Consider the following 24,405-nt stretch of genomic DNA (forward strand, 5'->3'; position numbering starts at 1 on the left):
GTTAATCGCGTGTGTTCCATAGTCGATTTGTCTGTTTTACTGGACGAAAAATCCCAGATTTTAGGGGATAAAACTTGCTATATATGCCTGAGATCGACTAACTCAGCCACGGAGTGAAAAAAAAAAACCCATTGAAGTTCCTCGCCTCATCGCCGGGATTCGAATCCGGGCCTTTTCCACCTGGTGTGGGGAGGACGGTGACGATACCACTGTGCTACCGCGCAGATTGGTGGACGTCAGAGTGCCCAGCACATGGATGACTGGCCCCAGGGTGTCCCAGCAGAATATCGCCCAAAGCATGACACCATCGCCACCGGCTTGTTTTCGTCCCACGGTGCATCCAGGCGCCATCACTTCCGCAGGTAAACAACGACACGTGCCCGGCCGTCCACATGGTGCAACAGGAAACTTGATTCATTGGACCAGACGACCTTCTTCCAATCACTAAAGGTCCAGTTTCTATGCTCGCGTGCCCATTGTAGGTGCTGTCGCCTGTGAACCTTGGTTAGCATGGGCACTCGGAGCGGCCTGTGGCTACGAAACCCCATTTTCAGCAGGGTTCGATGTACTTTTTTAATTTTTTTTTGTCTGACGGCACCAGGGGTTTCCCCCATCTCTACAGGTTCGATGTACTATTATTATTATTATTTTAGGGTTGCCCGTAATTGAATATATTAACCCGTATTTGTGTCTGTAAATTGCATGTATTCTATGTTCAATTTGCCTGTTTTGCTGGACGATAAAACCCCAGTTTCTGGGGAGAAATACCTTGCTATCTACGCCTGAGATCGACTAACTCAGCCACGGAGCGAAAAAAGCCGATTAAAGTTCCTCGCGTCATCGACGGGATTCGAACCTGGGTCTTTTCCACCCGGTGTGGGAAGGACAGTGACGATACCACTGTGCTACCGCGCAGACTAGGTTCAATGTACTGTGTGCTGTAACACATTACTCCCGTCACCAGCATTCCAATTACCGGCGAGTTGCGCCACAGTCGCCCTTCTCTCGCTACGTACCAACCGGGACAGCCTTCGCTTACCTCGAGCATCGATGAGCCATTGTCGTTCAACACCTCGCTGGCGATTTGTGGGTTTCCCCTCCTCGGACCACTTTCGGTAGGGACCGTGAGTATCCCACCAGCCGTGCCGTTTTGGATATGCTCTGACTCAGACATCTGGCCGTTACAATTTCGCCTTTGTCACACTTGCTTAAATCCGCTGCGTTCCCCATCTGAAGAACAAGAGCAACACTGATTAACGTAGATCAGTATCAGGTATTTTTATACCGTGTTCTGACCAGTGCACGCGCCATAGTTCACCTGCAGTTGCTTCGATTTGCATAACGACTCGCTGGTCATAATGTTTTGGCTCATCAGTGTATACGGTGCAATGTGGCCTAAGTTGCTAATGCGCCTAAAACCTATAACAAACAATCATTCGAGGCCATAGTTAGCCGATCTCAGGTGGAGGGAGTAGGGTTCTCCCCTGTGAGTTATTCCGGGTGTTTAGCACGTAACACATGTATGTCAGCCGTGATCACACACTTCTAAAGACACGATGCACACATGCAGATATGAATTATGCCGGGGTCCGTCAAAAAAAAAAGTACAATATACAAATATATTTCGTCGTCAGCATATTTACGAAATTTTAAACTTCTTTCAAATAATTAAAGTAATTCCAGTTTCTTTTATGGCAGATACTCACATCTCTATATACACTGGTGTGCAAAACTTAAGGACAAACACTATTTCTACAGGTTACAACCACAAAATTTTCACTTAGGGTACTCTTTACTGATGAGAGTAGATTCAGTCTCAGCAGCGATTCTGTACGTCAGGTAATTTGGCGAGAGGTTGGCACACGGTAACACCCCGCAAACATCACTGAAAGGGATCGATATGGCGGTCGAAGTGTTCTCGTCTGGGGAGGCGTTTTCTTGGATGGACGTACACAACTCCAAATACTAGAAGGAGATACTGTAACCGGTGCACGCTACTGTACTGAGGTAATTCTTCCCATTTGCGTCTGTTCCGAGGTGCCATTGGCCTCGAGTTCGTGTTTATGGTTGATAACGCCACACCCGATCGCATTTCTGCTGTTGATATGCTTTTGGAAAGTGAGGACTATGGATTGGTCTGCCCGTTCCACCGACCTAAATCCTATTGAACACATATGGGACGCTCTGGGGAGACGCCTACCGGCACATTCACATCCACTAGAAAATGTTCACCAGCTAAAGATAGTGCTGACAGAGGAATGGACGATGTTACCGCAAGAACTTATCAACAACATTGTTCTAAGTATGGACAGGCGGTGGAAAGCCTGCATCGACATTAGGGGTGATCATATCTCCTACTGAGGACCACCTCTTCCCTTTGTTCCATCTTTGGCAGTAATGCATCTGTATCATGGCAGCGAGTGCTATGTTGCCATTTTTGAATAAAGTCCCTCTGTACCGTTTTGTTTCCGTTGTTGTGTCGGTGTTGTTTCCTTCGTCATTTCTGTACCTCACTAGGTTCCTTTGGTATGCTTTTCCCATACCCAGGCCACTCCTATGAGAAGCTACAGGTGAAAACCTGACTGGTCCTAAAATTTTGCCCACCATTGTATTATATTATACATTGGGAAAGTTGCATTAGGAACATTATGAACCTTGACTTCGTGTGCAGTGTCTGCTGTTACCACCTCCACGTAGTGCACTTTATATAAGGGCGGAGCCTGGCACTGCAGCATTCAATTAATTTATGTTCCGCGAGAACAGTGAGCCGGACACGTGACATAACCGATTGTCAACGTGGGATTATCCTTGCGAGATTAGCGAGGGCAAATATCTCAGATACGGCTGCCTTCGTCGAATGTTCTAGTTAGTCTTGTCTCGTGTGTATCAAGGGTAGATCAATAGTGGCGGAACCAACAACTAATTGAGGCCAGTAGCGTGCACTGTTGACCAAAGAGGAAGCTCGGAGATGATGCGTAGAATACTAGTACGATTGGGCCATCGCAGACCAATACCGGTCACCTTAGAACCCCTGATCACGGCCCGTCACAAGTGGGCAATGAACATGAACGAGGAGTTATTGGACATTTGGCGACTGTAAACAGGTTGCCTAGTTTGATGAATCGTTTCTAACGGCAACGTGCGGACGGACGGAATATGCGTGGCATATTCAACACGAAACCCCCGAATCCTGGCCGGCCTATAACAATCCCGTTGGGTTTGTATATTACCGGTATAATGGTACAGCAAGTATAATGTCATCTAATCGAATACGCGGTTTATTCAAGGAGACACAGCATTCTATAATATACAGTTTTTTGTTATTCCAAAGCGTCTCGCTTACCATTGTCACAATAAGCGTTGCTATGCCAACACACTCAGTTTGAATCTCGTAATGACGATTCAACGTGCCGGTGGCGACATCTGCAGCTTACGCTGGAAAGAAATATGAATGTACAGCCTACGATGAACATCATTAATAAAATAAATTAATTTTAAAAAAGTACTCAAACGTACATATAATTCGCGCTAAATTATTCTTCAGAAACCGTCCTTTTAAAATCGTTTTAGACTTAATTAAGTTGCACGTAATGCGCAACATTTACCAACTTTAATTATTTTCCTAATAAACCAGAATGGGGTTACTTTATTACTAAGATAAATGGAAAATGCACCTGTGCCGACGTTAATTATGTACCTTTTTCTGGTTAGTCATAAGACGCCAGAATTAAGTTGTAGAATTTAATCAACCACCCGCAGCCTACAGTTAATTGGAAGACGCGTACTGAATTTCGAAGTCATCTAATCAACTGGATTTTACGAATCGTCAGTTACTTCTATTTGTTCTCGTTTCGTGAACTAATACACGCAAAAGCATTGACAACTTCAATCGATACAATGCGAATTACCCGCTTTTCCTTTTTTCGCATTGGCGTATGAATGTTTCTCATTTTCATACTTAATCCAGCCAGAATTGTATAAAGTGCTTAATGAATATATTTCGTGTTTATTTTAACAGACTAATATAATTAAGAAGCAATTGAAATTTCTGGCGAGCTAAAAATTAAGAAGGGACGAATTTATATTTATTTATTTATGACTTCTTTTAAAACCACTGTCGATCTTTCCGGAAATTATTCTCAAAACTAAAATCAAAATAGAATATAGTGCCCCCCTCCCAAATAAGAATATAAACCCGAATATAATCTGCCAATATATACCCGAATTCCAAGCACAAGCAGATCTCAAATATGAGACTGAATTAACAGTTATCTGTAGATGAGCCCTCGTGGTAGCGCAGTTGGTAGGATTGCCGTCTTCCTCGCACCGGGTGGAAAAGACCTGAGTTCGAGTCCTGTCCATGACAGAAGGAATTTTTATGGGTCTTTTTCACAATGTGGCTGAGTTAGTCGGTCTCAAGCCAACGAATACTCTGGACCACAGTTTCACACGTTATGAATAAGTAATGACTGAACAGAACTAGCAGTTTTAGGAGGGAGAAATAACAACACAGTAAAAATGTATTAGCAGCGTTGCACTACTATGTAGTACACAGTCACTTGTTATCGGTATTGTCAGTTGTGGTCAATTGACATTGTAGTGGTCAATGAAGTGCAAATTGGTAGAATTGCACCTACATGAATAAATCTAATCAACTATGGAAAAACATTTTACGATCAGAGTTTATTTGGCAAAATGCTATAGAAAAATTATGTATGAACTTTCAACTTTCTGAAACGAAGAGTTGGGTGAAAAACACCTGCTGCTGTTCGCAAAAAATTGTCTCATAACTGTTTCTGAACTTGTCAGTGCTTATTAATTCCAATAAGTAGCGCACATGCAGCCTTGCAGACTGACTTAGAGCGCAGTCACTCTAAGTCGGGTTTGCTTGGATTCCCAGGTTGTTAACATGATCAAATGCCATACACTGTTCATCAATGTTCATCAAGAATTTAAAAGCAGTTTTGACGAATTCAGTAATGCATTTCTTCACTTCATTAGAACTATTGAAGAATTTCGGTGTTCCATTATTTTCTCAACAACAAATCAAAAGCAGCAGTGGAAAGCTTTCCCAGTACTCCTACCACAAAAAGTAGTGATAATGATGATGATCTTTTTCCACTATATAGGCATCCTGTATCAACATGCTGTGCCACCACATATCACTACTAATGGACTGCACCTCCAATGGTTTATGCACTGTGTCGCAATAATTCAGAAGAAAACAACCAGAGAAATAGCCGGCTTCTTCATTACGATAATGCACATCTGCGTATGTCGCTCTGTGTTTGTGATTTTCTGTAGATAAAAGACATTAACTTTGTACCACATCCTCCATACACTTATGGTTGGCTCCAAACCATTCTTTGACAATATCTTTAATTTTTTCTTCACGGCCTTAGGCCTTTAATGCATTTCAGATGATGGAAGTTGTCTGCCTCAGATATTTTTCAAATCTGGAAAGAGCCAGAAGCTTGCAAGGAGCCAAAAAAAAAATTGTCTTCTTACTTTATGAAGAGTCCCGTATGAAATTGTTATCAGCTTTCTTTCTTTCATGCAGGTCTACAAAAGGCAATATCCATGAGTTGTGAAAAACGATCCTGGGAAGGTTATTACAACATAAGTATAGTAGCTTCAAAGAAATACGAAACGTGAGTAGAGTCAAAAAAGATTGGGAACTTTGTATGAAGGGACATGTGGTGATATACATCGTCGATAATTGGTTTGGGTATCTCTGCTCAGTTAGTTTGTAGAGGCCAGGAAATATAGATGCGTGTGTGTGCGTGCGATATGTGTCGAGATACGCTCCCTTCATACGGCCTTGAAAGGATGTGGTAATCTAAAGAAAGCTATCAAGGATCAAGTTTTGTGTGTGTCTGGGAAAATCTTGTGGGAGAGTCTTTCCCATATGCCCATAGTTTGATGTTTACTCCTTGTTCAAATTTGTACATAAGTTTTTGAGACCGGCACAGAGATTTTATAAGAATGTCCATATATTCATCTAAAATCTCTGGTGACAGAAAGCTGAAATCATACACATTTATTAATCAGTTTATACCTAGTCACTAGACAGAGACTCTGTGAGTTATTTGGATATTTTTTTTCAGCTCACACAATGTGCGAATTGTCCCGTGAACACACACACACACACACACACACACACCAATGTATGATAAAACGAGAGGGAATGAAAGGAGAGGGGAAAATGAATCTGTGCTGAACAAATATCGTGTATTATTATACTTATGATAAAGAATTCCTTACATATTGCATGCTCAAAATATTGCAATAAATCATGGTAATGGTTTGAAGGTTCCATTTTGTGTTTTATTACCGCCTCTGCCTCCCAGCAGTTTATGCATGAAAGGGTTGGTTTCAATAAAAGTCAGTACCTGTTATGATATTCAACCTTCAAAATTACGGAAGTAAAAGGTCCTTGGTCCGAAATGGACCAAGTGACATTCTGTTGTTGTTTGAGAATTTTTAGCGCATTATTTACTTTGATCAGAGTGCAACAACTCATAAAAATAAGTATTCTATTTATACACGAGGTTAGTGTTATTAGTTTCCATGAAACGCCACTGTGGATGCTGTAAATCTAGCTTATCGAACAACTCACAGGCTATCTCCTATTTATATATCAGGTGACCAAAAGAATTTGTGCGAATTTTTGGGATGAAATTAAAAGTCATTTATAATATGAATAAAAACTCTTCATCTCCCCTGTAATCATTTAGCCAGAGAGCAGAAACTCGTAATGAACATTACCAGCTGTATTCCCCGGACTCACAGCAAAAAAAATCTTCTTTTGGTGAAGATTGGTGGCTTTGATGCGTGCGACGTAAATTCAAAGGATTGGTGTTGCTGATATAATCCAGTTTTCGTCCCACATCAACCACCCGTTCTAAAATGGCTTATTACTGTGTTGTGAAAGCAGCGATAGTCTCTCTGGAGTTTGTTGTCATCTGTCAGTTCATGTAGCATCCACTTTCTCAGTTTGTATACCTTTCCCAGCCAATGTAAATGCAAAATAATGGTTTTATCTCTCACACTGAATCTTTCTGTAAGCACCCGGGATGTCTGGCTTGTGTCGGACTGAATGGCCTTTAGCTCTCATCATCAGTGCCGATCGGTCTTTCCTAATGGGATGCATCAAGTGACACATCAACTGCCCAAAAGTTTAGACCTTTTTTACGCTGTGCGTTCACTCACTATATTCTCCGATCGTTGTGCATATCTTACGAGCTGCTTACATAGCATTTATGCCCAGTTCATACTCATAAAATAACCATGCTCAAATAACTATAATTGGAGCAAGCCATCTTTTCCTCACTGTTCACTATTTTATCAAACCGCACCTTACGATTACTAGGCATCGATGATTCAATGCCACTTGTACTTTCGAAATACTTTGGCGGGTAATCACCATCTACAATGCCGCCCGCATAATTTTTGGCAAAATATCAATTAACCTTGAAGAAACTGCATGAATTTTTCAATGACCTGGCGATATACTCGCCGCTCCTACCTCTCTAGCAGTATGGGTTTTTCCATATTTTTCTTTGGGCCGAGACTTACCACTTGTATAAGATTTAATGCGATAGCGCTAGTGCTAAAACTGATGCTAACGAAAGGTTTCCTACAAAATAATTTCAGTTTATCCTCTTTAGATCCATATATAGTAGATATGTATCAACCAGATCTTATGTCTCTTTTGGTACGTAAGGTTGGTTGTAGGATTTTACGTGCATCAACAACTTAGTCCATATTGCTCCGTATATGTATAATATGTGTATAAAGTGGGTGTGTTCTGTGATCCTTTTGCTATTTGCTGGACAAAAACCATACCGTCCTCGCCTGAGACCGATTAACTCAGCCATTTTGTAAAAAATATCCATAAAAATTTCCTCGTATCATCGACAGAATTCGAACTAAGGTCTTTCCCACCTGGTGTGAGAAGGACGGTGATTGTGCCCACGAGTGTCAGTATATAAGGAGACAACGGAAAGGAAGGATCAAATAAAATGTTACGATGCGTTACTAAAAGAAGTTTGTACATAAAAGGGATTTTCATAAAAAATATAAATGTGACGTTTATTGGAATATTTCGTTACAGGAGAAGGAGTGTTAGGACAACTTAAAAAAATGATTTTAAGTATTTTGTGAATGGTTCCTAAGGAATCATCCAGTAACGTGCATTTCCTCTTCTTTTATCAACTCTATTCGTTTAATAAATTGATCCATTCATTTTGAGAGTAGTAATGGTAAACTGCAGTCATTATCAATCCACTGCAGGATGGAAGCCTCCTCTACGATTCATGTTCTTTATTTCAGTGATGGAAATGGACCATAATCTGCCTCGCTGGTCCAGTGCGGGTTGACAGATTAGCAACCAGGGGCTTGAAACCCTGTCTACTCTCAGAGAGCGTGTGCTACTGCACTCTCGCTTCTAACCACTCGGCTACGGAGGCCTTTGAGAGTAGTATACTGCTATTTTTGGGTGTTATCAGTATAGTTAGGGAACGTACTTGATCTGTTTTTTGAAGAGTGACTTCATTTATCCTATGGTTTCTGTGATCTGTATTTCGTCTTTCGGCGTATTTTTTTATTCGTGAGCAGTCTGATTGGTTAAGGTCAGGAGATGGCACACGATGTTAAATATAGTCCTTTGACACTATAAGAATAACAGCAGTAGTAGTTTCCACTCTTCTGCGCCATATTTTCTCCAAGCCTGAATGGCGAGATATTTACATGTCTGTCACGCCGAATTTAAGGACGGACAAAGTACAAAGCACCAACGTCTTAACTGGGTAAGTCTGCATAAGCATAAATGCAAGGGGCACTTTAATCGTTGTACAGGATAAGACGACGTATTGCAAAATGGGACAAGCTGCATTTCAACAACTAAAGATATGTTCTGTGCCATGTACGTAGGTCGGGAGGGAATGGGGAAGAAATTAAATCGCGGACACGGTAGCCCCAGTCAAATGATAATCTGAAAGCCCAATGACATATGTGTCTGAAAGCGAAGAGACTTCCGTTTTTGTAGCGAAAAACAACTTTTGTTGTACAGTTCCATGAGTAAAGAATGTTTTGTGCTATATTTCCATTACGAATTTCCGTTCATTGACATTTCCCATTTCGAATACGTTGGCGTCTTGTGCGAGGGCTTTTTGTTTGCTTATAAACTGTTTTGCCGTACCACTAGCGACGAATTTTTCAAACTGTTGAAAGCCTTTTCTGAGAAATACAAAATAAACAAAGCCGGTTATTTCCGAGTTTGTACTAACCGGTGCCCAGTCAATGACGAGAAAGCGTAGAGGCTTGCTCGCTCAGATTTGAAAAGTGGGTCTGAATGCTTGATCATAAAGATAAAGCTGGTTACGTCTCCTACACTGTTGTAGAAAAAAGAACAATAATTAGCTCAATATTGCAAATAAATGCTACAATTAAACTTGACAACGTGCGATTCAAGTGGCAACTGTAGCATTAATTTGTTGTATTAGTTTCGTGGTAATTAGTGTGGTGTTTTTTTTTTTTTTTTTTTTTTGTTTTTTAAGTCTTGGTTCCAATTGCATTATTTGACCTCTGTGGTTGGTAAAGTAGTCTATGGTTAATAAATCAGTACAGCACCATCTCAAACAGAATGCCATCATAAATGGATCTCAGCATGGTTTCTTAAAGTGGAATTCTTCCTAACAAATATAGCAGTGCTATGACAAAGTTTTAAAGCAGTTGATACAAGTAACAACTTTAACATTATATATCTGTATTTTTAGTAAGACTTTAGCTACGATTCTTCATGAAATGTTATTGTATAAATTAGAGAAGGATGGAGAACAGGGAAGGCACGCTGAAGAAGAAACAGAGAGTGGTCTCCTCCATCCTGAAGAATATCCATTAATCAATATTCTTCAGAGTGAACTGAAGTATCAAGTCGGATACCTAAGGGATCAGTGCCCTGACCTCTCTTGCTTCTTATCTTCAAGAATACAGAGAGAGAGAGCTGTCAAAGTTTAGTGACGAATTAAAGGTTGGACAATTGGTTAACGATAGGAACCACGTTATGCTGCTTCAAAGGCATTTGAATCAACTACAGGTATGGTCTGAAAATGTTACGCTACCGAATGCAAGATATTGCACCTGGGGAAACAGAAACTCAGGGGTTGTTCCTATTTAAGATTAATGTCATCATAGTCTGTGATTTATTAGAATTTTTCAAGTAGAAAGAACTTTCTATAAAACTTTTATGATAGCGTAGTTCTAGAAAAGGGTGATTAAATTTGTGAAGAGCGATAAGGCGATATCCCTATGAGAAACGTGGCTTAGAATATGTGGCCTGCAGAGCTTAGCGAGTAGATGTCTTGGCGTGGAGGGTAGGATTTTAAGGGATTAGTAAAATGAACGAGGAAGACGTATTCTCACTGGTTAGCGAGACAGAAACCAGAAGTCACAAATATAAAATCTTAGGGAGTAACGGTACACTTAATCTTTTCACGTTTACCTTCGGACAGCGTGTTGTGGAAAATTGGAACAAACTGCTTAGAGTTTGCAAAAATTCAAGGAGAAACTGGATGCGCTTTTATTTAGCAGGTGCAGAATAAGTTAGTTTCCCTGTTATAATTACTTACTATTAATATTAATACTGGTATGGTCTGAAACCATGCTTTCTAAAGAAATGCCAAAGGAATTAAAAAGAGGTTTTCTGTTACGCAGTGAGGATTAATAATTTCGTTAAGACTGTCTTTTCGATTTTAGTTTTCAAGGTTTATCCTAAGAAAGGGACAATGGGCACTTAAGCTGTACGTTCTTTGCAGATGGGGAGTTTCTACTCATTTGTGTGAAGTAGGAGGTGAGTGCTTGAACTCCGAATTGCTTGAAAACCTAATTTATTTCCGGGATATATTTTCTCCTGAGTTGGTCCCTGAATGGCTTCAGCCTGTAAATTTCAGTCCTCAGTAGAATCTCAGGATATTTCCGACTGGCCATGTCAGACTGACAATCCTCTCTATTCGAAGCTACAGACATTTAGCGTACAATGTGCTTATTAGATCCACAGTTGTAAGACAAAATGCTGTTGAGGCTTTGAGATCACACTACAATACAGTACTACATCAAGCTTAGTAGTATTGAATCATTGTCTAAAATCCTACTGTAACTTTTGACATTCATTTCTGTTTAAACCTTGAACCCCTTCCCCCCGAACAATTAAACTATCTCCGTATAATTTCATTATCCGAACAACTCTGCTACATCAAGCTTTGGCCCTGTTAATGTCTGATTCACTCCTCCATCGAATGAAAACTGTATAAATATCGTTATTCATCACTCCACATGATGTTTTTCCATTGTTCCACGTACTAATTTTAATATTCCGATCACAATACAGTGATATTTCATATGCGCGCTTGAAATCACGAGTTTGTGAACAATTTCTTATTCGTGATAACCTTGCTCATGCAGTCCGGTCAACTTCGTCCACGTACTCACAGCTTATTAACTGAACTCTTGCTCAATTGTTTTAACGCGTGAAGTTGATTTTTTTTCCAACGCATAAGCTTCTCATAATCTTATTTATCGATTACTTTGGTTCGCATGACCTATTTAGTGTTATCGCCTAATGTCATTCTTCACCCAGCGACAAATTTTCGGTGACACCTGGCCCGAAGATCATATTCAGAAACTGTTCGTGAAAATAATATATATATATATTTTTATTATTATTAAAGTTTAGAAGATGTACAATTATTGGATAAAACCGACAGCTACACTAAATTTAAACTCTTCTTTGGTTTAGCGCAATAGCAAAGCTGCAATAAAGCAAGAAAAGAAACCATTTAAAATGGTCATACGTGTAACTCTTACTTGGGTCCTCCCTCCATTTGTATTTATCATTAATTATAAATTATTTTTAGCTATTAACAGTGTTCGAATTGGTAAATGGAATCGTTTTCTTCCATTTCGGTAAAATATCGGTAGAGCTAAACAAGTTGAATGACCCATCTGTGTCTTTCACCCCTTCAATGATAATCGATTGGATACTGTTGTCACACTGTACAACTCTTCAAAATATTGCTTCTCGAGTGTTACAACTGACCAACTCCCTTGTGTGGCAGTATCATAATTTCATTATAGCCATATTCTTAGCCGCATTCCATCCACCTTGCAGAATACAGCAATAGAAAAAACAGTCCCCTTAAACTTTTAAATGCGTTATTATTTTTTAAAGAATTCTAATCATTGTTAAGCGAAAAATAGAAACATGGTTTTTGTGCCAGGCTTCTGTTAGACCAAAAAATAAATAAAATAAAATAAATAAATAAAATAAAACGAACAGAGAATGATTTGTTCTACTTTGCTGTGAATACAGTGAGGCCTCGACTTATTGACATCGACATCCGATATTCTCAGGAATCGATATACTATCCATACGATCTTTTATTTTAAGGACCAATGATATTTGCAGGTACTGATGGCTTGTTGAAAAGCATGGGGAGGCATCCAGTGCTGATAATAAAGCACCAGAGACCTTTAAAATTGAATTTAAAGAGTTAGTTGATCAGGAGAGTTATCTTTCCTAACAGGTTTTTAACATTTACCAAATCGGCATCTTCTGGAAGCGAATGCCCAGGAACACGTACATCACTAAGGATGAGGCTAGTTTACCTGGGCATAAGAGTGAGCCTATGAAAGATAGGCTCACTCTTCTTTTGGGTGCCAATGCCTCTTGAGATTTTAAGCTGAAGCTTTTGCTTGTGTATCATTCTAATACCCCCATAGTATTTAAACAACAAAAGTTCAACAAATGCATGCTGAGAGTGTTTTTGCGCAGTAACAAGAAGGCCTGGGTAACAGGATATGTCTTCAATGAATGGAAGCTTGAAGTTTTCTGTCCTTCAGTGAAGAGTTATCTTGAGAAAAATAAGTTTCCTGTGAAAACACTGCTCCTGATTTTGAACATAACGTATTTTTTAGGTTAGCCGGTATTATAAATTGAATTTTTTGTACTACATAATCAGTTCAATTATGATAATTGGTTGTAAACTAATACTGCTAACTAATTATGGCGGCCAGATGTACTGCTGCTTGTACTTACCTTGTCACTCTGAGGCACTGCCTATTTGTATGTGTGTGTGTGTGTGTGTGTGTGTCGAAATCGGAAATGTTGCATCAAATTTACGTGCTAATATTACTATTTTTATACGAGTTTATATATTAAACTTCAAATTATGCAAAAATAGAAGGCTTTCTCACCCCTTCTCAACCCTCACAGCAAACCGAACTTCCCTAATACGGGTTGCTTTTGTCTGATCCCTTAGGTGATCTCTTTACTCCTTATTGGTCTTTCATCAGATAGTAGGTTGTCTATAGAGACCATTTTCTTTCTAATAATAGACCATAAGTCCTCAAATAGGCTGTCATGGCAATGTCACAGCGTTTAAATAAATCATATATTAACATTTTTCTGATTCCATTTGTTTAAATGTAGTACAATACAAAGGCAACTCGTGGTAAAAACGAAGTTCTTTCTAATGTGAGAATTACGCCTATCGTATTTACTAATCAGTTTAAGAAGTACTGTATTAGAACATCTATAGCATAGGTTACAAACCTAAGTATATGTATTTTGATAATCGGTTCACTTTCAGTAATGGAAACCATTTTATTTAATGCTTTCATAGAAGCAATTTCCTGCATACTTTCACTTTTAGGTTATCGGCATTTAGAATGCTGCTAATTCTAAACACTTCTTTGTTTCCTGCTTATATCAATCTCGCACCAGATGTATTTTTCTCTTTCTATTAGCGATTTATACTTGACAAAACAAGCGCAATTTTGTCACCCAGAACAATTTTTATTAAATGCAATTCATTCTCTGATGAAACTTTTCCTGCGAAACGAAAATATGTTATTTAACCGAACGCCAACAACAGTTTTAACGAGTGTCACGCCCTGCTTTACTGCGGGAACATTTTATTTTTCTGTAATAGCAACCACCCTTATAAATCTTGTTCTTGTCATTGCTTAGACTCGCGAACATTTGCTTTGGAAAGGGACGCAATTAATGCGGCGTATCTAGTTTAATACTTCCACCTTATGTAACCATGACAACAATACTTGTGCAATCCTTGTTTAACACAAATATCTGGTATGCTTAGGTTTCTCTGCGGTGGACAGTAATTTTAGAACTGCGCTCAGATGAATGATGTTCGTGCTGTTATACGTTATTTCATAAAATGGTGCAGTGGAAGTATTTCTTTTACTTAGGGCATATATCGAAGTCATATTCATCGTTTTGAAATGAATTTTGTATTAAAAACTGTAGCGGATATTAAACATTTCTTTTAGTTTTATTATAACTGGCACGTCTTATTAATTCGAGTAACATAAAGGCTTAGCTGCAACGTACAATTAAAGGAAGCGCTTTGGGAATCATGTTACGAGAAACTGAGAAGTAAATAGAGGAAAGAAGGTATATAAATTTATCAAGAAGGGACGGGGAAGACTGTAATATAAGAACGCAATAAGTCTTCTGGGTAACCTCTAGGGCTGAATGGCTTTTTGAATAGACAGAGCCTTTGAAACGATCACAATAAGGTTTTGATGGCCTTAACCGCAGCTGGGGTAGACTACTGGAATAAAAGGATCATGGAAGACTAATGATTCATTATAACGCTCGTAACATCTGACTGCTTAGCAATAGGAATAATGACAAAAGAAGAGGATATGAATAAAACGGATTGAAAATGATACAACAAAATTATAAAGTTGGATGGTTCAGGTAGAAGCTCTCCATTCTTCTGGGTGTGAATTTAGGAGGGAGGGATGAAGATAAATTAAAGTTCTCTCGATTATCTATGCCCTCTAGAGAAGAAGAAAATTCTCTTTCTTTAAAAACTCACTTGAAAGAAGTCATTATAGCGTTAGCACTTTCAATACTGAAAGAATTTCCTGCGTGGGTGCTTGCGTTATGGAAAAGACAGAGGTGACTTTAAGCATAGAGGAAGCAGGAGGATATCTGTGGCTTCGCGCTCTCTAGAAGATGTTTACTTTGATTACATCCAAGTTTTTGGATAAAATTACATAAATATCAACATGGTTGTATCGACATGGTACTTTGGCACCATGAAAAATTCTATTTATCCTCATTCTGGGTAGTGTTTTGCATATTCTTCTCTTCTGCTGAAGGTTGATGACCCTATATGCGAGTACTGTAAAACCATTTTAACAACTAAGCACGTTTTTATTGAACGCAGCAATTTTAACGATGCACCACATTTATCTTTTACCGCTTCTAATCATCTGACTAAGCTTTATACACTTCTTTAAATTTTATCGGTAAAATATGTCCGAAAGGTATACATATACATTTCATTTTTGAATTAATATTTATTGTTTTCTGGATTTATTTACATTTTGGCAGGGAAATCTGTTTATATATTACTTACACTTGAACACCTTACACGTGGACTTGGCCAATTATGGTCTAAGTTTCCAATGGGCCGTTAAAAATCAAACCAACGTTATTCAATATGTCTGTGCGTGTGAGTGCATTGCAAAATATTAACAAAGAACTTTGTCTGTGATGTCCGAAGGGAAATAATCTCGCTTGTGGGAACCTAAAATAAGCCACACAAATGTTTAACTGCTTCGTGAAACAACATGGAATCTGGGATGTGGTTAATTTTTCTTTACTGTTAACCAATGAATATTCTTAGTCGTATCTTCATATTCTTAAAATAATTTCTTAGTCGTCTTAAAAGCTGGAATGTTTGAGTTGCTTTTTTTTCGGAATAGATGGACCTTCTTTATATAAAAAAAGCAGTTAATGATACCATGCGTAAAAGCAAATAAAGCATCACCCAGTGCGTACAGAAATATCATGTGCTAGTAGGGGTTATTCAGTTTTGTTAGCTAAGTCCGCTTTTCACCGGTTCTTCCAATAGTCTGAATAACCAAACAGTTCAAGTGAACAGTTCAATTTCCGCAAAAAGCAGAGCAGTAAAGAGAGAGAAACTTGTATTCAAAACGTCTCTAAAAGAATTCAATAACGCCCTTGTACAATTCATGCATTCGGATGAAGTACGCACGTGAATTACTAAGTAAGCAAACGTATGTTTCTTATGCACTGCACGATTCTTCCACCCGGTAACCATGTTTTTTTTTCTTTTTTTTTACTACGAAAATGCGATGAACTTGCTATTCCATTCAGGGTTTTGTATCCGTGAGAGGAAAAGAAAGGAACTCATCATAGAATTCTGACCTTTCTCTCCTCTTAGAATTCGATTTCTTTTAACCCCTGTGCCATTCAGCGCTCCCTTGTGAGCGCTCTGTTCTGTTTGGCACTGGAGGTTATTTTTGCAGTAGCAATGGATCACGCAGAGATTTAGATTTTGACTGGTGAAGTGTCAGAACTGCTAGTGTATGCAAATATATTCAAAACTCTTAGTAATCCGATTCATCATCTGAGATTATTTCGTCGCTAAGTGTTGGTGAAGAATGTGTGGTATACCGTTAATATATTCTTCGTCTTGTGAGATTTACAGTTCGGAGTTATTAATGCTCTCTTTCATTTTCCTGTTTTAAAGCCCCTGTTTGTAGTTAATGTTCTTTTCCGTAGTGCTCGCACGTTAAAAAAATAAAAGATCTTATTAATTTTATTTTGATGAAATCCTTACAGTTATTATACGAGTTATTACATAATTGCCAGATTTCCACTGGTTTGATTTGTAATGACAAGACAAATCTATCTAATACGAAAATATAAAATTTCATTAAATTCCATCCACAGAGAGTCAAATGTCCTCTTTAGAATGATAAGTTACTTTCTAGAATACAAATAACAAAGTTCACCAGTAATGGTTATAACCTGCTCACTACCATAACTGTTCCTTAATTGCTTCAGTCAAATAAAAGGTATGGTAACAACTCACGAGATCGTGATCTGCTAAGCTAGCATTCTTTCCTTAAGAAAACATTGTTAACCTCACAAAAAAACTTTTTGTTTTGTTCCTACTGTTCCCTTCGTTTGCAATGAAAGTTATTAAAAATGCCACGCATCCACCTTAGAACTTTGTGACTATCCTGAGAAATGTAATGAAAAATGAGAAATATAACCTAATTTGATTACTTTTCGTGGATTCCGACTATTTAAATGCATGCTCATTCGAATGTTAAACAAGTTTTGGTCAGCGTACCTCGCATGTTTCGCAGACTTCATCTCATTTATGTGGGACTCTTAAATTTAATACAAAATGCAAATGCGCATTTTCTGTTCTACTTCACAAAGTAAAATGAGAGTTTTAGTTATCAAACGTCTCAAGTGTCAGAATGCGCATAGATGTTCTCTTCAAATATTAGCAAACTCATAAAAGTGCATTGCGGTGAGAAATAAATAAATATTGTTGGTTTATTATACTTAATTTTCACTGAAATGTATCGTTGCCTGCAGTGCAGCATATTTTAATGAAATTTTTGCAGCAAAACACGAAAGTAAAAAGGCTTTTAGACTAAAACAAAGCTTTTAGTCCATATTTCTTTTTTTAGTTCCACAGTTTTATCAACTGTGCAATATAAGCTCATCGACCCAAGTTTTATTCTTCGTTATGGCATTTTATTTTAGAAATTTAGAAAGTGCCAGTTGAAGTGGCACCCTTAAAATCACAACTCCCACTCAGAAATTCTCTTCTGTCCATTATTATTTTTAAAGGATTTTAAATTAAATTAATTTGAGTTTACTCCTTTCACGTGAGATATTGTCTCACTCAATACTGAATCCAATTCTGCGGAACGTCTAAATTTACAAGTTAACCTTTAAGAAGATTCAAAATGCTTCTTCATATATTTTTAAGTTGCGCCCAGTCAGCGAAGTGAAATATTTGACCGTGGAGAGAAATTACCCTTCCCTGTGTTTAACACTGACTTAAGATTACCAACAAATAAATATTTTCTGTATTAACATGTGTTTTTCTATATGATCATCTCTCTCTTTCGTTCTGTGTTAATCGTTTCAGACACTGGCGGATTCCACACATACCAAGGCTACCTCTCTGTTCCTGTGCTCGAGTGGTCGGCTGTTTTTACTGCTCATAGAAGAGGCGACAGTTCTTCGGATAGCTCTGTAAGTATCGATGGTAAAAGTCCAGATGATCAAAGATCATCTTAGATATTACAGCAAAAGATCAGTTTATAATGCAGGCGAATCGATGTGTATATTCCATTTCGCTTTTACTTTTCCAGTGTGTTCAGATTTATAACAGCACCGATGCATGATCTTAACAAATATCTGTTTATTTGGTATAGCCTTTTTTATTCTCCTAAAGGTTATATACATAGTCTTTCTCAAACTAAGAAACCTTAAGTTAAAATATTTTAAAGATCCTGCGGAATGCGGGCAACTAAACTAAACTTTTTTCTACGAATATTCGGTTTTAATATTGCCATAATCGAGGTATGAAAAATTGTACCTATTCGTAAAAAGAATGTGCGAGATGCTACCCAAAGTTATGTAAATGGCCACATAATAGCTACCGATAATAGTACAATTTTTTTCAGCTAGATAGTGACAGAGTACATTTTATTGGTAGATTTCACATTTAGTGATGTCACTAAATTGTGCAGGAACAATTTTTGCAGGCTGAAAAATCTAGAATAACTCATTGGAAAAAACTCTACTCTACTCTCTCCACTGCATATTAGCCAACAACAGCCTCGATTTAAGACACTTTTACAAATTCCTCCGTTCTATGAGAGAATCGAAATCGGACCTCTCTGAACGAGCGAAAAGTGGTGAAAGCCCTTTTGTAATTCCTGATATCTTTACTGCATCACGGAGGACAAACGTTTTTCAGTGATGCTTCTGGTAAAGTACTACCTGTCTATCCGAGAGTGCTGATCAAGAACCAAATGTCTGTGGTCTCTTCCCTTGCTATCTCCAGATCTTGCTCCCTGTATAAATATTCGTATATCTACAATTGTACATTATATTTTACAGCAATTTTATGTTATAATATATAAAATTACTGTACAATGGCATATACTGTATATTTATTTAATTTCGATTTACACTGAGTGATCGGTAATTATATTACGATATTACTGACCGGTAATATCATGTTGGGCCATCGATCGTACGGATGACAGCCGCTATTCGGCTAGGCATTAACTCCACTAGATGTCTGAAGGCGTCCATGGGGATCTGCAGCCATGCTGCCCGCCCGCAAGGAATTCCACAGTGTTGGAATAGATAATGATTGCGTATATGCCTCGCTTTCCGTTCCAAAACATCCCACAGGCGTTCAGTTGGATTGACATCAGGCGAATTTTAAGGCCAATCAAAGCGGGTAATATCTTCACTGTATTCCTCGAACCACACGTACACAATGTTAGCCCGATGGCATGGCACATTATCGTCTTGGAAGATCCCGTTTCTGTCGGGATAGAATACAACATGACAGGGTCCACGGTCTCTTAACAGCTGCCGGTAGACCTCACCAGTGAAACGCTGGTTTATACGCACCAAAGATCCTAGTTCTTACCAATAAAACATGCCTCATTGTTAAGCAACCGCATAGTGCTGTGGTATACGTAACAAGTAACGATCATCCCGATCACGGTGTTCACCACCGGTAGTATGGCGCCAAAGACCTATATAAGAGCACAGCAGCAATAGGTATTCCAGAGAATACCTACATTGAAGTCCAAAAAGTCGCAATCCTGAACACCTGTAGGATAGGCAGAAAGTTCCTTGACCAACAGTAATAACAGCAGACATAACAACCGCCCTGTGCACTTGTACCAATACCCCCCCACAGGATGGAAACCCTCCCCCAACAAGGAGAAATAATATAATAATAATAATAACACTGACACACTACCTAGAAACAATCACGGCGAAATGGAGGACCACCATCAAGGTCTAGAACATCATGAGCAGAAGAGTAATCTTCCAGGAAGTTGCCCTGAGCTCACTACAGTTCTGTCTAGCACTCAATTACCATGCTCAATAATAGTAAGTACCGATATACCCTAAAAGAAGGGAGGAAGAACCTTTCCAACCTCTTTTACCTGATGTACAAGGATATCATCAAACTCTATGCCGCAACCGAGAATCAAATCCAACAGCTACTTTGGATCACTGAAGAGTTTCGTACTGACATCAGACTGCAATTTGGCCTAGATAAATGCAAGACTCATGGATTGCATCAAAAATGTCCAGTCGAACGAAACTACAAGCTGAAGAACAGTGAAGAGATTGAAGCCATGGCAGAGGGAGAAACCTACAATCCGGGGATGATGCAGGCTCACCAGTTAGAACACGAAGAAATCAAGGAACGCCCGACTGACAAATACCATCAGAGACTGTGAAGTCTGCAAAAATCAAATCCGAATGGCAGGAACATGGCCAAATCCATAAACACTTATGCAGTTCCAGTACTGACATACTCCTTCGGGATCATAGATTGGGCCAACACCGAGCTTGAGGAGATTATGAGATCAACCAGGATAATGATAACTAAGAACCACCAACACCCAAATTCAGCCATCGAGAGATTGATCATAGCCCGGAAAGAAATAAGAAGGGGACTGACCGCATTGAACAAGAGAATGCAGCGATTAAGATCTTGCGGGATTACTTCCAGGAAAACACAACACCAATCTACCATGCCATAAGAAAGATAGACAAAGTGCACACAACACTCAACCTTAACAAGAAGACCCCATTCACGCAGACAGAAGAAACAAAGATAGAAAATGGGCGAAGAAGACATCAGAAGCTAGAGCAAAAATACCAGTTGATCAAAGAAGATGTACGGCATTTACAAGTATGAACTCCAAGCCGTACTAGGGACCTCTGCTCAGAGACTATACTGGGACCGATTTAATTTTATTTCATTTATAAATTTAAAAACAAACACAGAAAACTTTTAAAAAGTGGCTTCCTTCTCGGAGTTGCCATAACGGTGGAGGAATGACAAACGAGTGATCCCATATCATACTAATTAGGTGCCGCAGCATCATTTAGCGTATTTTCTTATTCTTGTGCCCATTTTTTCTGAAATCAAAGAGATGAATATATTTGTATTTCTTGAGTTATTAAATGTTTCAAAAAACTATATTCTCCAAACTTACATATAGTTCGACCAAAATGCACTTTAAATGAATTTATATACAACTCATATATATATATATATATATATATATATTGCATTTATATACATTTCAGGAAGCTGGAGGAAACGATTCAGCTGATGGAGACCCCGGTACGATCCCCCATGCTCATCTATTAGGTAATAACTTTAGAAATATTTATAATTACATTTATGAAAAGTTCCAAATGAAACATTGGACGATGTATCCAAAATGGAGGCCTCTAGTTTGGATACATCGTTTACTACTTTGTGCACAAATAATTAGAAAGAATTAGAACATAATATCCTTCTACAGAAAAAAAGGGCCAAGATTTACATTAACATTTAATGCTCGTATTGGCAATGTATTCGTGATACAACAAAATTGCACATCCAAAGAACGTATTAGGAAAGGCCAAGCTATCTTTTACAGTATGTGTATATCCATGTGAGGAATGACAAAGGTTTTATAAAAGGTTTTAAGTCATTACAAAGCAACCTCTGTCAAACTGAAAAATTGATTAAATCAAGAAAAAAGTTACTGAGTTTTAAATTTCATTTTTGTAGAATAGATTGAAAAATTTATGAATTTAAGATTGGCAAGCAAACATGAAAGTCTCTAAACTTAATTCCTATATAAATAAAAAAGAAGAAAATTTTATTTATCGAACCAGAAATGTATACTCTGTTTCTTTGTACCACTAGACTAAAAATCCTTGGGGAAAAATTAAAAAAATTTAATTATTTATTCACAGAATTTTCTTTTCTCTAAACTATTTTAATTGGCTTCATCTGTATGAACTACGTAATTAATTTAATGCATGCAACTTTCAAATTAAATTTTGTTTTAGAGCGTTTAATCATTGCAGTGTTTTGTCCAACTTATAATGGAGCTAGTCAAACATAAAAGAGATGTTTCTTGAATATTTTAAAGCAAAATATTTTACTAATTCAATACTGGCTTCGTATTAACTGGCTTTCCTCTCCCTGCGTATATTCAATGCTTCAAATTGCATGGTAAAACATTCTGTTTCGATAATGTCATTTTGGAAAATCGATCAATAGATGCCGTTGGCAGAGAGAGAGAATTCACTCTTTAAAAGCGTGCGGATCGAAAGCACTCTCAATAATACTTAAATTTTCAATTCACTGGAAAAATAAAAAGAAATTGACGCTATTCAAAATATAAATTCAATGAGAGATAATATTAGAACACGAATAAAAGACTAAAATTCCTTTCTCTGGTCCTAGGAATCACTTTGAAACGATGCGGTAAGATAAGTCTAGCCGCGTGATTAAGGCAGGACTGCAGTAACAGAGGCGTTTTGAGTTGAGTGATTCTAGCTCATGAGATTTCTAAATATAGTTAATGACTGGATTCTTATTAAATGCTTAGCTATATAGCTGTGCCAGAATATAAACAAACAATTTTTGGTCCTGGTCTTGCTCCTCTCGCCATGATGAGGAAAAACTTTATGAGATAATTTATTTATAAATTTAGATTTCTCCAAAAGTAACTTAGGTCTTGTTGCTTGAGTGTTATATTTGTAAAATTGGTGTGCATATGTGTTCCTAAAATTGTTTTGTCTGTTTTACCAAAAAAAGCTCAATCCTTGATTAGAGCTTAGTGAAAATATTTACTTCAGCAATCCATCTGACCCCACACTTTTCAAGCGAACACGGGTTCTACCTTCTATACTGCACAGGTTCTGGGAAATAAAAAAAATTATATACAACAACATGAAGAGTAGTCATTGTGATAATCACACCAACTTTCCAACTCTTCCTTTCGGAAAGATTAGTGTGGACTAATGTCATGTAGTGCTCTTAAACTGAATACATTATCTGTTCTGCAGAATTCAGATTTCCAGTAGGAAAAAAATCTTTGTTTTGGACCTATAATGAGGCCCTCATAGTAAATGTGATTCACCAGAGTCTACTTACGTTTCTGTCATCAAAGGTGTTACTTCAATTTTATCAATAACTGGAGGTCTCCTGGAATCAGATGTTGAAAATAGGACAGTATTCAAATAGTGTGAATCTGTCTTATTATAGTCATTATAACCTCTCTCTCTCTCTCTCTCTCTCTCTCTCTCTCTCTCTCTCTCTCTCTCTCTCTCTAATAATGTTCTCAAAAACAATCTCTCTCTTATAATGTCCTAAAAACAAATAAGAAATTAATGATAATCTTAAATCATAAGAATTAATAACATCTTGGAGAATTCATCATCAAAATCCAGAGTTTTCCGGGAGAGGTAGAGGAGATATACACACATGTGTTTGCTACAAATTGACACATAGAGTTCAGTCAAACCCTATGTGCTGATTTATTCGGGAATATTTTATGACAGTTGAAGAGCATGCTGAGGACGAAACAAGGAATTTTATGTAATCTGCACGATTATTGAAGTTATCGGTAACATATATTTTTGCGAGAAAATCTGAGATCAGTTCGTTTGCATCCAGTTGGCTAAGGAGGCTTGTTGGGCATTATGTTGGTACCGTCCCGCATTGAATCATTGGACTTTACTTAGGATCAAGCGATCGCAGTAAGAGTCTGTGTGGCTCTCTAATACTAGAGACTTGAGAACATGGAATCTGTGAGGCAAAGGATGTGTTTCCATATGGTTATCATCGATTTCCTGAACTTTTCGAGCATCTGGTAATGAAAAAATGATCTAATAGAAGAAATGGGGGGACTGGGATTTCCCTAAGCTGAATAGGCGAAATTCTCCAACCAAAGAGATATTAGAATGATCTAAAAACTGACCTGAAGACGAAGCATCCACTTCTAGGAGTAATTGTGAAAGCAAGAAGTTACCACAGGAGGAGGCCACAAGGTTTTACGTGAAGTCAAATAGCCAAACTATTGTCCTCTTAAATAATTGTGAGATACATTCAACTTCGAGAGATCAGCCTACATCTACTCGAATAATGCCCACAAAACTATGAAATTTTGGGTCAATTATGGGAGTGGATTGGGGAACATGACAGTGAATTTAGTTGCCTTCTGCTCTTTTTCTCCTTCTTAAGCTCCAGATCTAGCACTATTAAACATCTGCGCGATTCGTTAGAACATGAAATGCAGGCAGTCAGATACTCTCACATTGAAGGAACTAAAGAAGTGTTTCCTACAGTAATAGTTAAAATTACAATTAATTCCTTTATGCCTCTACTTTTATCTGTGTCATGTTGATATCAACTTTTAGTTAGTGAGGTTCGATTTATAATATTTTTATTAGGCGTTTAAGATTTTAATATTAAGTATATCGTA

At 38.0% G+C, this 24,405-nt stretch overlaps 1 protein-coding gene across 1 annotated transcript in view; it reads left to right on the forward strand.

The window, feature by feature from the left end:
* Positions 1-24,405, forward strand: part of LOC150081869 (lysosome-associated membrane glycoprotein 5-like) — a 98,922-nt gene that overhangs the window by 15,382 nt on the left and 59,135 nt on the right. Inside the window, exons 2-3 of the mRNA XM_090379775.1 lie at positions 18,015-18,121; positions 21,227-21,290. Coding sequence (XP_090235901.1) covers positions 18,015-18,121; positions 21,227-21,290 — 171 coding nt within the window. The remainder of the gene's footprint in view (positions 1-18,014; positions 18,122-21,226; positions 21,291-24,405) is intronic.

The sequence above is a fragment of the Mastigoproctus giganteus genome, chromosome 8 (genome assembly GCF_048544385.1).
Source record: "Mastigoproctus giganteus isolate SK-2022 chromosome 8, ASM4854438v1, whole genome shotgun sequence".
Taxonomy (NCBI): domain Eukaryota; kingdom Metazoa; phylum Arthropoda; class Arachnida; order Uropygi; family Thelyphonidae; genus Mastigoproctus; species Mastigoproctus giganteus.